Below are 13194 nucleotides of genomic sequence, written 5' to 3' on the forward strand. Positions count from 1 at the left end.
TATGAGGCTGAATCCAATATCGATAAAAACGCTTTTATTTTCAGTGCGATTTAATGAAAACAGCGGCATTTAGACGCATTTAAATCAAAACACGTTCCCTGACAATTTTCTGCTTTAAAGCATAGTTATAGCTGCTATTTGATCATAACCACATCTTTAGACACAAATAAGATTGACGAAGGTTAATGCATCCTCAGTAAAAGGCTCGAATCTTTGACAACCTTCCGCTCCTCGTACCATTGACATGATGAAGTATCTGGCAACATATTTGTACCTTTGTGTAATGACAGTAAGTGTAGATACTGGTTAGTTTAGTACCACGAAAAAGAGTAGCGGAGGCAGCGCCCTGGAACAGTAAAGGTAAGAAAGTGTCACTATCAGGACAATCTCATCCCTTCATCTCTCAGAGTGGAAGAAATGCAAGGCAAATAGAACCCGTCATATGAAGTAGTTTCTTGTATTTACTGTTATTAAGATATTCTGACGATATACATTATTGTTTAGAAATACGCGCAGCGAGGATAAGCCACTCGACTACACAGGATCCACAACATCGATAATGTTAACCCTTTACTGCCCGGTTAGCTTCTCAGTTCTGGTAAGAATAGCAGTACGATAGGACGAACAATTTGTCCACTGGGCAGTAAAGAGCTAAAGCTTTGGCTCACACTTCAGAGACACATAAAATACTATAATATAACGGCATTTATATTAAACAGAAAACCTCCCGATAATTGCAAACAAAACAAAGAAAGTGCAGGTGAATAAAAACAAGCGACATTTTCTCCCCCCGCGCAATCAGAACAAACTTTACCCTCCGTAATACACCCAAACACACTCGTCTCCCATTCCTCACCTACACTCTTGAAGAAATATTCCTTTAAACGTGCAACAGAACGACGATTAACTCGTCAGACTAACTTTTATATAATCTTTTTAAAACATTCATCAAGCTAAAATACAAAGAATATGTTTAGCTCTCTGCCATTCAAGTGTTGGCTTTCAACAGCCCGTAACCAAACACGCGTAACATTTATGGGCTCGTAACCTCAGTATTTGCATGTCATATTATAATAGACATCAGATATAACAAAACTCCTGTACTAAACCACTTGAGAAACCGCACGCTCAAATATACTTGAAATATTCGTTACTGGCAGAGCCGGAATTCACGACTACGATTCAGTAATTGTAATACGGTTGGTTACAATGACGTCAGCTTCAACGAGTTACGATATCAAAGAACCATGGACAGGACGCTCCGTTCAAGCCAAGAGCGATAGGTTCATACTATTTACTAAGAAACGAAATGCTACAATGTGCATTAATCAATAAATGACAAACGGTAAATGCTTTCGTGTCGTCGTAAGCCTGATTTGAAGAATTTCGCATCGCTGGCAGGAGAGCATTGCCAGTAGTGAATTTCTTGTACTGTATTCTAGGGAGGGGAGATCTCAGGTCCTGCCGTTAATACAGTTAAGTAGGAGGAAATATAGACAGTTTGCTTGCAACAAAAAACAATAATTGTTTTTGGTTTACAACGATGCCCACTGAAAATATTATGGAATCTTAAGCAATTGAAATCACTATCGAATTCAAGCTGTTTGGTTATATTAACCAGAATATGTTAACATTGTAGAGTAAACACGGCCCTAACAGTGCTATGCACAGTTGAACCACACAAGTTAGTTTCGAGCAATTTAAATTATTTGGTAGCAAATTTTAGATATTGACTTTAAAATCGATTTACAGAAAATTATGCATGAGCCCAAGTGTACCGCGACTTTTCCGGCATACATATTGGGTAAAAACAAGGCTTCGCAATCATAAGTACTCCTCTCACGCAGTTCGCTACCTTCAAATACCAATACTAACGTACCTACACACGCAGGTGTGGCATACAGCTGAATGTTGATATACAGCACAAATACATACCTACTCATTATATACGAAGACAAGATATAGATTATTCACAGACTCCTCAGACCTTTACAGCAGGACAAGCACATATTGCCGCATGAGAGTTTTCATCGCGTCATCAAATTATCAACATGGACAAAATAAAAGGTTTTTATTGCACCATTTCGACACGGGAATATATCTTCATTATTGTTGGAAGAACATAATTTCGTCAAGTTATCTTGTTGGTAATTCTCCAATATAAGTACTCGTATGCGACGCTATGTGAACATTGAAAAATTATTCACAGAGAAGAGAGAAACATTGCACTGAGTTTGTTGCTTACGCTTCATGTTCAAGAAAAAATATTAGTGGTACAAGATCAAGGAAATACTTCCGTTCGGACAGGACAACATTTCTTACAAACAATTCATTTCAGAACTTTTCACGGACGCCAAATTTTCTCCTTAGCTGCTGCGGAACTTGCCAATCCATCACACTAACTGAAGTTTCCAGATGAAGGCGAATTTGGAACGCCTGTTATTGCTTCCTCGTCACAAGCAGCTCTAATTAACAGTTCGTGGAATGAGGGGGGCATATAAACACAATAGGTAAATATTCCATTGCAATCAAAATTAATAGCATTATGACTTTCAAATCTCCCGTTTAGAGCATTCTACTCTGAAATTTAACCCAAGTTGGAAAGTTCTGGATAAGGCAATGAGATCCTCAACTCGTAATCTAAGCTGAAGACACGTTTCAACATTGATACAACTTCCATATTACATATACGTATCTGTTCTCTGACAGGACTTGAATTTGGAAAAGCTAACAAATTTACATCGATCGAAATGAAAACTTAACATAGCCAGGCATTAAATCTACGCGGTAACATTTTCCAAATTCTCCCAATCCAGAGATTTCCATTCATCATTTCTATCAGAAAAAATTCTTCTCGGTCTATCAAATTAAAAAAATAACCTTCGATAGTTTATGAAGATGTATGTCGACCTGACCTTAATAAGGAAAAATATACACCAGTACCTGGATTATACGTAGAAAACCATTCAAACTATCCATAGCTATCTAACTGTTTTTGCAGGCAACCAAGAGAATTCACATAATTCACAGTGCAATGAAATAAAAAAACAAACTTCACGGCAGGTTGTAGAAAATAATCCACTTTTGCAGCGGAATTTGAACCAAAACATTTCCCACACAACACAAGCATGGCCACTGAACATGGAAAAATGTGATATATCGACAAAAGTGCAGCTCGTTTCGTAAACAAAGAAGTTAATTGTCTTTGAACGTAAGCTCTGGGAGTAACCGGTCAGGAGGACAGTTTCTCAACGGCATTCAATGGGAAATTCCCGTCGAAGCCCCCTTTCCCCCTTGGAATGATAGTAAAATACAATATATTCAAAACCTACATCGTGGAATAATTTGTAAAAAAATCGCCTCAACCCAGGAAATTATCACAAATACAACTATTGTATTTTTAGACGTATGAAAGATTGGACTTTAGTCGAAAGATATTTTCTTTGTTCAGAGTTACTAATATATAGGTACCATACACGCATATTTTACAAAAAAATAAATAATGCGAAGTGGTGAATAGCAGCATTAAAATTCATCAGATTAGAGGAGAAAACTTCGCGATATCGCTAAGTACCAGATTGATTAATTATACATGACAAAACCAATAATAGGAAAAGCCTCAACTACAAACTTCAATAGATTATATTCATTCACTTTGGTAATACGCTTTATCAGCTATCCATTGTAATTTAATCAGCAGTAAACCTAATTTGTTTTAAATGGAAATGTCTTTCAAACTTTTAGCTCATAATCATTGAGATTAGTAAACATTGAAATATTCTATCCAACAAAAACAGTTTTCAGCAACAGTTCGTATTTCTTATCTGTCGTGATAATAAATATTTTGGAGAATAAAGTGGAGTCAACGCAATATTTTCAATCCACCAGTTCTGAATTGAAAACCTTTCCTTCTCTCAACTCGAACTGATAACTTGATCACTAGAAATGGTTTAACACGACCAGTTTTCTATGGTGGATAATTTCACTAGTTCGGAAAACACAATTCAATCTTTGCTATAAGTTCGATCAACATTACAAACTTCTGAACTTTTAATCCCCGCACCCCTAAACCAATCTCATCAAGTTGATGAAGAGGAAGGCCTTGGCCTAACAGGAGCAATTTTCTCTGGTCTGTCCCGCGCTGGAGTTGTTGAGGGTAGCTCGACCCCCGGCGCCCGCCTGTCCACCGTTGGGCTTGTGCTGCACTCCGCTCTCAGCCGCATTTAGGTCCAGACTGCAAGAAGTTTCAAAACTTAAGCAGGAATGTAAACAATTATCTGAAGTTATGAACTAAACTTAAGCAGGAACATTAACAATTATCTGAAGTCATGAACTGAACTTAAGCAGGAACGTAAAAAATTATCTGAAGTCATGAACTAAACTTAAGCAGGAACGTAAACATTTATCTGAAGTCATGAACTAAACTTAAGCAGGAATGTAAACAATTATCTGAAGTCATGAACTAAACTTAAGCATGAACGTAAACAATTATCTGAAGTTATGAACTAAACTTAAGCAGGAACGTAAACAATTATCTGAAGTCATGACTAAACTTAAGCAGGAACGTAAACAATTATCTGAAGTTATGAACTAAACTTAAGCAGGAAGTTAGGAACGTAAACAATTATCTGAAGTCATGACTAAACTTAAGCAGGAACGTAAACAATTAACTGAAGTCATGAATTAAACAAAGAAGTCACAAAGTAACAATATTTTAGTAAAATATGAGCCATGCCAATAAGGTCGTTAAATTTTGAATTAAATATGAAGGCTTTATTTTAGACAATATTAATACAAATAAGCACAATAACATAATGACAGTTCAAACCTCAGCAAAATAAAATTTTTCAGTAACTTATTCAGAGTCAAGTAGAAAATCTAAAAATCTCTTGAATCAAAGAATCTTTTATGAAGAGAAATTTATACACTTTTCTACACCATATCTCACCTTCCATCTTGAATATTTTGGTAGATTTTCTTGGCGGTTTCTAAGAAGGCTTCCTCAACGTTTTCTCCACTGAAATACATGGAACATATTAGACACAAGCTTAACAGTTGACCAAAAACTTTCTTTTGGAATAAAGGCAATTTACAGCTGTTTAAAAGGTTTTAAAAAAAGTGTTATATTTTACCATCATATGATGCAAGTTTTTTGCTCATCCTGCTTTCAAATTACAGTATGTTCAATTTATACCGTATGTATTACAGTGGATTCTCGATTTATTAGCATGAAAAAAAATATTCAAGGATTAATGCAATGAACAAACTTGTAATGAAATAAATAACAAACCCTACCTGCAGTACATTACCTTTTAAGCATTGCATTATGTTCACCATGTCACATTATATATATTCACAATTGAATTCTAATTTAATATCATTTCTTTAGTTTGCACAAGATTTATGTAAGTTTTCAGAAAATAATCTGCAAAATTATTGCAACATCTGCTATAGACATAAATTAATGTCATCCAGTAGCTAAACTCTTGGCATTCATTCGGATCCGTAGCATATGATACCGTACTGCTTGAATCAAGGCCCCGAGGTGTTCAAATACACACGTTTTAGCGCTGGCTTCCACAAACATGAGTCCATTTTCCTCAGCAAACTGCTGGGCTTCTTCGTAGGTGACATCCCTCTGAGCATCCAGATCCCCCTTGTTGCCTATGAGGAATATGACCGTGTTCGGGTTAGTCAGGTTACGGGCGTCGGTCAGCCACGAGCTCAGGTGGTTGTAGGTGGACCGCCTTGTCACATCATATACCATCAAGGCTCCGGCTGCTCCTCGGTAGTATGACCTGCAAAACACTTTAAAATCAAGCAAAAAAAAAAGTAGCCACATGACCTAGGCAATCAGAATGAGTTACAAATGAACTATGTAATGTTTAAAGATTGAAGGCATAGATGAAAAATTAGGGAAACAAATCTAAATTCCCATGGCTCATTTGGAAAGCACCAGTTTACTATTGATAGTTCTCTTCAGGAGTAAAAATAATCTAGAGGTATTCAAGTCTCTACTATTGACTATTCATTCAGCCATTCATTAGGGGTAGGTAGGCCTTTTTGCATTGGATTCAAATTATAGGTACTGTGCACCAACTTTCAATATAATTACATTATAAATATAATAATAGCCTGAGACAGTGTGTAATTTTTGGCTTTTTTTACCATTTTGTTCTGCATTGCAGTAAGATCTCATTGTTAATTTTAACATGGCATTTTTTTGTTATAGGTATTTGTTTGGTTTTAGTTGGGTTTTCTGCTTCAAAAATGAAGCATTTATAGTCATATTCATTCATATATTCATAATAGAGCACTTCATGTGAGCATGCTTCATTCTAAAGTAGGTATGCCAGATTTCCATAGATTTTTCAATTCCTCCATGTGCTGATCCATTGCTATAATTTATGCATGCATTTACTCCCTCATCCTGCCACATAGGATGAGTATTTTTGAAGACTGCAAATAACTGCTAACTATCACAACTGTATTCTGTCAATGTCTCATGTATTCACTCCATTTATACTACCTTCTTTTAATCTATATTCTCTCCAATATATTGCATTCATCATATGTATTCACCATAGGTCTCTACATTGCATTAAAAAATAATAATAAATTTGGTAATATAATTGAGGGAACAAATTATGGCCAAAATCTTTTCTTGATTAATGAAAGAATAAAAAATATAACTCAGTACTCACTGCAGTGAGTGACAGAGTGCGCATTTTCTCATCGACAAAAACTTGAAGTCACAGACAGACAGAGAGACGGACATGGCGAGCACAATAGTGCATTTTTCCATAAATGAGAAAATGAGCTAAAAACATTGTTTGTCTCTTCATGAGGCACTGCACATAAGAAGCTCTGGCGTTGACTTGCTTACCTTGTAACAGCCCTAAATCTCTCCTGTCCTGCTGTGTCCCAGATCTGAAGTTTAATTTTCTGTCCAGCAACTTCAATGATGCGCGTGCCAAACTCAACTCCAATTGTGTGGGGGCAGTCAGCCATAACTGTGAATATATACAAGAAAAAGGTAATTATAATGAAATCATAAATTCCAGATTACATATGAAAAAATTATATTAATAACCATTTTCAGGGAGATGCTCAGCGCAAACAAAAATGAATTTCTTTTCTATTACATATATTATTATCTAAATACCTGAACATAAATAAGGGCCTGATTTGCATGCAAAACTTTGTAATGAATGATATCAGGCCTACTGGAAAATTTAAAATGATAAATTGATGATTGAAATTAACTTGGCTAAGGCTTAATATATAATTATTTAAATATTACCATCATTAATTTAAAAGCTCACTAGGAATTAAAAGCCTAAAATGCTACTGCATAGCAATGCCATGACAGACAAATGAAGAGGAAAAAATAGAGAAATTTGTAATTCCCTTGAGCAAGCAAGTTGCCTATTATTGCTAGATGCAAGATAATAAATACAATCTTCAACTTGAAGCAGCTAAACCACTATGGAGGAATAAAATTTGTCTACTTATTACTGAAATCTTGCTGCTCCATAGACAAATTTTCAATACGTTTGGAATCATGAGGAATGAACATGCTCTTCTACCAACAAGATAGGAGGTAATTCATCTAGCATGAATCTCCTGGCACCAAAAATGGCAGGTAAGTTTAAGTTGCAGTTCAAAAAGTAGATATATTCTACAGTCTACACCTGTCACTAAGGAAATGAAAGAAGAATGGCATTTAGAACATCTCTCTTTTCCTCACTTCTGCCTATGATTAGGAAGAATTTATTTCAACTGCTTGAATGAACTGACATGCAGGAGTAAAATATACACAATAACAAAGCCAAACTAGAAAATCAGGCAGAAACCACCTATGAATAAGCCAAAAGGCTGGGATAGCAGCCAACCAATGGAACTGGAATTTATCAGTTGATTTATGACCCTCACTTAATTTTTTGGGTTATAATAGAGAAACAAGAACATTTTAATCAGTGGTTTTTAAAAATCACCAGAAAATAATTATTTCTCCTTCTCATTTTCAAAAAATTATGTCAGGTATTCCAGATTTGTTCAACGTGTAAAAATATCAATGTTTAAACCAAAAAGTAAAAAACATTGTTTCTCAATGAAGCTTAAAATATACAAAGATTAGAGTATGAGAAGTTGAGAACTACATTAAAACTATTTGAGCAGAATTTTTCTATTGAATAGTTATGATAGTACAAGCAAAATAAAAACTTACATTTCTTTTCAGTAAACTGATGTAAGAGACAGGACTTTCCTACTCCCATGTCTCCAATGATTATATATTTAAATATATAGGAATAATTATAAGGTCCAGCTGACATGTTTGTGTTGCAAACTTGCAATCAATGAAACTTAAGAGGCAAGTTTGAATAGGACAGATCACAGATGCAAATAGGCTAGGATGAAAACAAATTTAGGTAGACTGAGGTTTGATTTACACCATGTTATAGTCACAACAACTGGAATGGTTTTGCATAATAGAAAAAAATAATTAATACCAAGACATGAAAAATGATGGTATTAATTAGAACAACAGCTGACAAATTGAAGTTTTTATTGATATTGGTCTGGAGATGGCCGAGATGCTTTACTAAGACTTCACTTCCAGACAATAAAGTCAAGAAATTTGAATAAAACTTTCTGGCAACTTGACAAGTAGCCTACACATAAAATGGTAAATAAGATTATTTAAAAATATTTAGCAGCAAAACCACCCTATTCCTATTTTTGAGGGCAAATCTTCACTCTCAAATGGAATCTGCAATAGAAAAATATTTAGGTACTCAAATTATTTAGTGAAATTGTCTCCATTTCTTTGTCAGTTGTCACTTGTCATTTAGTCAGTGTGATGAACTGATGATTACACAATTTTAAAGATTATCAAAAGTTAATTCACAATCTAACATTATATTGTTTTCCAAATTTAGTCAACTCTCGAGTCAAGTGAGTCATGTCTCAGCCAATGATTGGCAATTTTTGGCATTGATCTACATTTTAAACAACACTTTCCAAACTAACATAATGCAAACAACACTTTCCAAACTTCATGTTTACACTTTACAGTGTTACTCAACATTTCGACATATATCTTAGGCTTCGTTAATTACTATTTTGAATACTTTAGCTTAAAGTTGCTGGGATTTTTCAAATCAGATCTTCCCTGAAGAACTAGCTCAGCTGGAAACCAACTATTATTTCAAAAATTAATAATAAAGACTTTAAAGAGACAGAGTAGGCCTAGGTATTGCAATTAGCCCAGCACACAAGAATTTCCACCCATCGCTAAATGAACGAGATCCCTGTTCTCATGACACACTCGATGAATCGTATCAACAAATCGGTGTGCTGCGAGACTGACTACAGATGTTCCTACTTTACAGGATTTCGTAACCACCACCTTCATTTTCACGTACGTTCTAATATTTTCATCTTCCACCAAATGTAGAGTGAATTCGGCACGAAATTGTCGAAATTCCATATTTAAATGATTTTATCAACAATATTCGTCTTTTTGCCGAATACATATATATGTAATTTCAGCGTTCCAAACCTATCCAGAAGATGATTCATTTTCCGATTGATAAAGATGAATTACGAAGCCTTATTTGTGCAGTCGTGTTTAATCAAAATTGCGCTTTGTGTAGGTAAATAATCCTATACTATGACTTGTATAATTTAATTTAGGGTAATTGTAATAAACATTTCTTTCTGGACAGAAAATTTATTGGCATGGCCACTACCGCTAAGAAAAAAGACTTCACGTGTTTTATAACAATAACTTTGTTACATAATATAATTTCACTTCCAAAATTAATAAAATAAATTAATATGTTTATAGTCAAATGAAATGTTAAACGTCATATGTTTTTGAGAAACTTAACAGTTAAAGTATATAATAGGTTGTTTATAATCATTAATAACTTTTTTGGGCAATTCAAGTCATGGTTGAATTAATACAGTATTAATTCAACCATGAATTCAAGTCACCGTGGTTGGTAACCTTGGCTAAAATTCTAACCTTGTCACAAAAGCATTATGATCAGTAAAATCTGTCACGTGATATAACAGAAGGTAATTACATTTTTAAATTATTGTTGTCGCCAGATCAATAATTGGATTATTGGGGCCAATCACTCCGAAAAATACGTAGTCGTAACTATGGCTCATTTTGCACCTGATTTAAAGCAAATGAATATTTTTTTAAGAATACATAAACTTGGATTTATTGCAAGTCACACACGTCTCGGACAATTTTACGGCCGGACTCGCAGCCAGTCTCGCGGCCGGTACCAAGTTTCATCGAGCTACGTTCTTTACTTTGGGAGATATTCCTTGCTCACTGAATTTGGAAACCGGCCACGCGACCGCCGGCGAGTCCAGCCGTAAAATGTAATTGTCCCAGACGTAAATCACACTCGTGGCATTGATGTTAGCGTTCGATTACTTCAGTCAATTCTCTTAAATAATTCGACTTCCCGTGAACAAGATTTCTAGGGTCCAATTTTAAGGAATACTGTAGTGTAGACGATTAAACCAATTTGCTTAACTGACAAAAAAGGCATAAAATATTCTAGAAGTGCGACAAAATCTATCGGTACTTTTTTCACCTCACATCTTCCGAATATTATAATTTTGATTCTGTGCTTATATTCTTCTACTGTGTGCTTTTTTATTCCAGACATCTTCTAGTCAGACTTGTTTAAAGCTTATTGCGATGTTGTCCTTTTTTACGCGAACCGCTTTTATTGACAAGAACCGAAACTCTGCTTGAGGCAGATATACAAAACTCTGCATGAGGCAGACACTCTATTGCGAAGTGGGCTCTCTTGTCTGACAGGTTTTATCGGGACTAAAGTCTAAACTGCTGCCACGTTCAGTGCTGTACCAAAGCTTGATGAGGTAGTGTAGTGTCTCTAAAGCTGGATATACTTCGGTTGAATAACGTGCAGGAAAGTTTTCTAAGCCTTTAAGTATAAAGAACATTTCTGTGATTTAGATTGCGATACACGTTAAAGATCTAAAGCTGCTAATGATGGAGCTGCGAGTGTTCACGGTGGACGCGTTCACAAGTGTGCCGTTCTGTGGCAACCCGGCTGCTGTCGTACCACTGGATGCGGTGAGTGCTGTTCACGCTACGATTATTGTACTTAGTAAGTTAGTAACCACTTAATATAGTGATGAGCTCATTTATTTTTCTCATCTATATGGATAATTTTTTTGTATTTAAATTTTTAATTGAGACATAACTGGCTAGACTATTTTTTATTCGTAATATTTTTAGCGCATTTTCTCATTTATAGAAAAAATGCACTATTGTGCTCGCCATGTCCGTCTGTCTGTCTGTCCGTCTGTCCGTGACCTCAAGTTTTCGTCAACGAGAAAATGCGCTCTCTGTCACTCACTGCAGTGAGTACTGAGTTATATTTTTATTGTTTGCTATGGCGGCATGGGTGCCTATAGAATATACTCGCATGGCGCGCTTCTTATCATAACATAAATAATTAGTACATTGTTGTCCTTTTCATGTCACAGGAAATTTTGAGTATCGTGCATCCCGGAGAATTTATCGTACATCAGTTAGGGCATTTAATGTAATCAGCTCATCAACACGGATTAGATATCGTGACCAACAACACGTTATCAGCGATCTAGATTATCTGCGATCTAGATTACCCACGATCTAGATTATCGGCGATCTAGATTACCCACGATCTAGATTATCGGCGATTTGAATTATCCACGATCTAGATTATCAGAGATTTAGACTATCAGCGGTCTAAATCTTCACCGATCTAGATTATAGGCAAACTAGGTTATCGGCGATCTAACTTATCCGCGATCTAGATTTTCAGCGATCCAGATTATCACCGATCTAGATTACCGGCGATCAAACTCATCCACGATCTAGATTATCAACGATCTAGATAATCGGCGATTTAAATTATCCACAATCTAGACTATCAGCGATCTAAATCATCAGCGACCTAGATTATCAACGATCTAGATTGTCCGAGATCCAGATTATCAGAGATCTAGATTATCAGAGATGTAGGTTATCAGGGATCCAGATTATCACAGATCTAGATTATCAGAGAGCTAGATTATCAGAGATCTAGATTATCAGAGATCTAGATTATCAGATTATTTCAAGGGGGAGGTATACTTTTTGAAAACTTTTTTGTTTACGGACGGATCTTTCTGAAACTTCACACATATATGTAAAACCGAAATACAAGCACATTTTGTTCGAGTGATTTTTTCGGAAAAAGTGATAGAAAACGTGAAATTCATAGAAAACGGACATAAAAGGGGGTCCTGTAGAAATCTATCTCCTCTTAGGGTTTTCAATAAAGAAGCACGATTTTTCATTTTTGCCTCAGTTTTTTTACACGCATTTTTTCATTTTTTCTCATTTTCCCCATCCTTCCCCCCCCCATTTGAATCCAAACTATGCATAAATCTAAAAAAGGGCTTCGTTACTCGATAGGTGTGGTCTTTACGAATCGAATGGCATATGTCTCATCGCTGTAGCTTCAAAACTCTAGGAGGAGATAGGTTTTCCGTGACAAAAAGTTAAACTTTTCAGGATAGCGCGACAAATAAGTCCCGCGCGCCTTAAATAGTCACTCATGTAGCATAGATACCAAACTACAGGCTTCTGTAGCTTCCTTCCACTCAAGGATGCTAACAGCTACTTGCAGTACACCTCTCCGTACGAAGCGAGGAAGGTGACTGAGCCTTGATGCCAGATACAACCATATATGTAGTCTTGGCGAGTGAATTACCTCCTATCTAATTAAGTGAAGGAACTCCACCCCCCGCCCCCCTTTAGAGAGCAGCCGTGTACGTAAAAATATACGTACAGGGATCGCAGTGGTATCGTTGAAAAGCTCAGAATGTCAGCTTTAAGATGAGACTAAGAACGTAACTGCAACACAACTCAATTAGAAACTATATTTAAAATGTTCAGCAGCTAATTACCTTGTATCTAATTAGTGAAGGAACTCCCCCACCCGCCCCCTTTAAAGAACCGTCATGTACGTATAAATTCACGTACAGGGATCGCAGTGGTATCATTGGACAGGGCAAAATGTCAGCTTTAAGATGATACTAAATACCAGAAAAGCCAAATCCGAAAAAAGTATACCTCCCCCTTAATATATTATATATATATATATA

At 35.8% G+C, this 13194-nt stretch overlaps 2 protein-coding genes across 2 annotated transcripts in view; one reads left to right on the top strand and one right to left on the bottom strand.

Annotated features, from left to right (window-relative positions):
• Positions 1-443: 443 nt before the first annotated feature.
• LOC108670726 (ras-related protein Rab-14) lies at positions 444-8802 on the bottom strand. The gene is made up of 5 exons (XM_018158216.2): positions 8231-8802; positions 6887-7013; positions 5562-5798; positions 4949-5017; positions 444-4234 (listed from the first exon to the last, which is right to left on the bottom strand). The coding sequence occupies exons 1-5, from the start codon at positions 8334-8336 to the stop codon at positions 4108-4110; spliced, it is 666 nt and encodes a 221-aa protein (XP_018013705.1). The 5' UTR covers positions 8337-8802; the 3' UTR covers positions 444-4107.
• Positions 8803-10850: 2048 nt separating this feature from the next.
• The window catches only part of LOC108670725 (phenazine biosynthesis-like domain-containing protein 1), a gene marked incomplete at its 3' end in the record, with an annotated part of 4361 nt that continues 2017 nt past the window's right edge, over positions 10851-13194 (top strand). The window contains exon 1 of the mRNA XM_018158215.2: positions 10851-11131. Within this exon, the coding sequence (XP_018013704.1) occupies positions 11045-11131 (87 nt within the window). The remainder of the gene's footprint in view (positions 11132-13194) is intronic.

The sequence above is a fragment of the Hyalella azteca genome, unplaced genomic scaffold (genome assembly GCF_000764305.2).
Source record: "Hyalella azteca isolate HAZT.00-mixed unplaced genomic scaffold, Hazt_2.0.2 contig13910, whole genome shotgun sequence".
Classification (NCBI taxonomy): Eukaryota; Metazoa; Arthropoda; class Malacostraca; order Amphipoda; family Hyalellidae; genus Hyalella; species Hyalella azteca.

Coding starts and splice junctions, on each gene's coding strand:
- LOC108670726 (XM_018158216.2), bottom strand. CDS start 8,336: ATGTCAGCTGGACCTTATAATTATTCCTATATATTTAAATATATAATC. Junction 5,799..6,886: donor AGATTTAGGGCTGTTACAAG/GTAAGCAAGTCA, acceptor AGTGTTTTGCAG/GTCATACTACCGAGGAGCAG. Junction 5,018..5,561: donor GTGGAAGCCAGCGCTAAAAC/GTGTGTATTTGA, acceptor CATGTATTTCAG/TGGAGAAAACGTTGAGGAAG.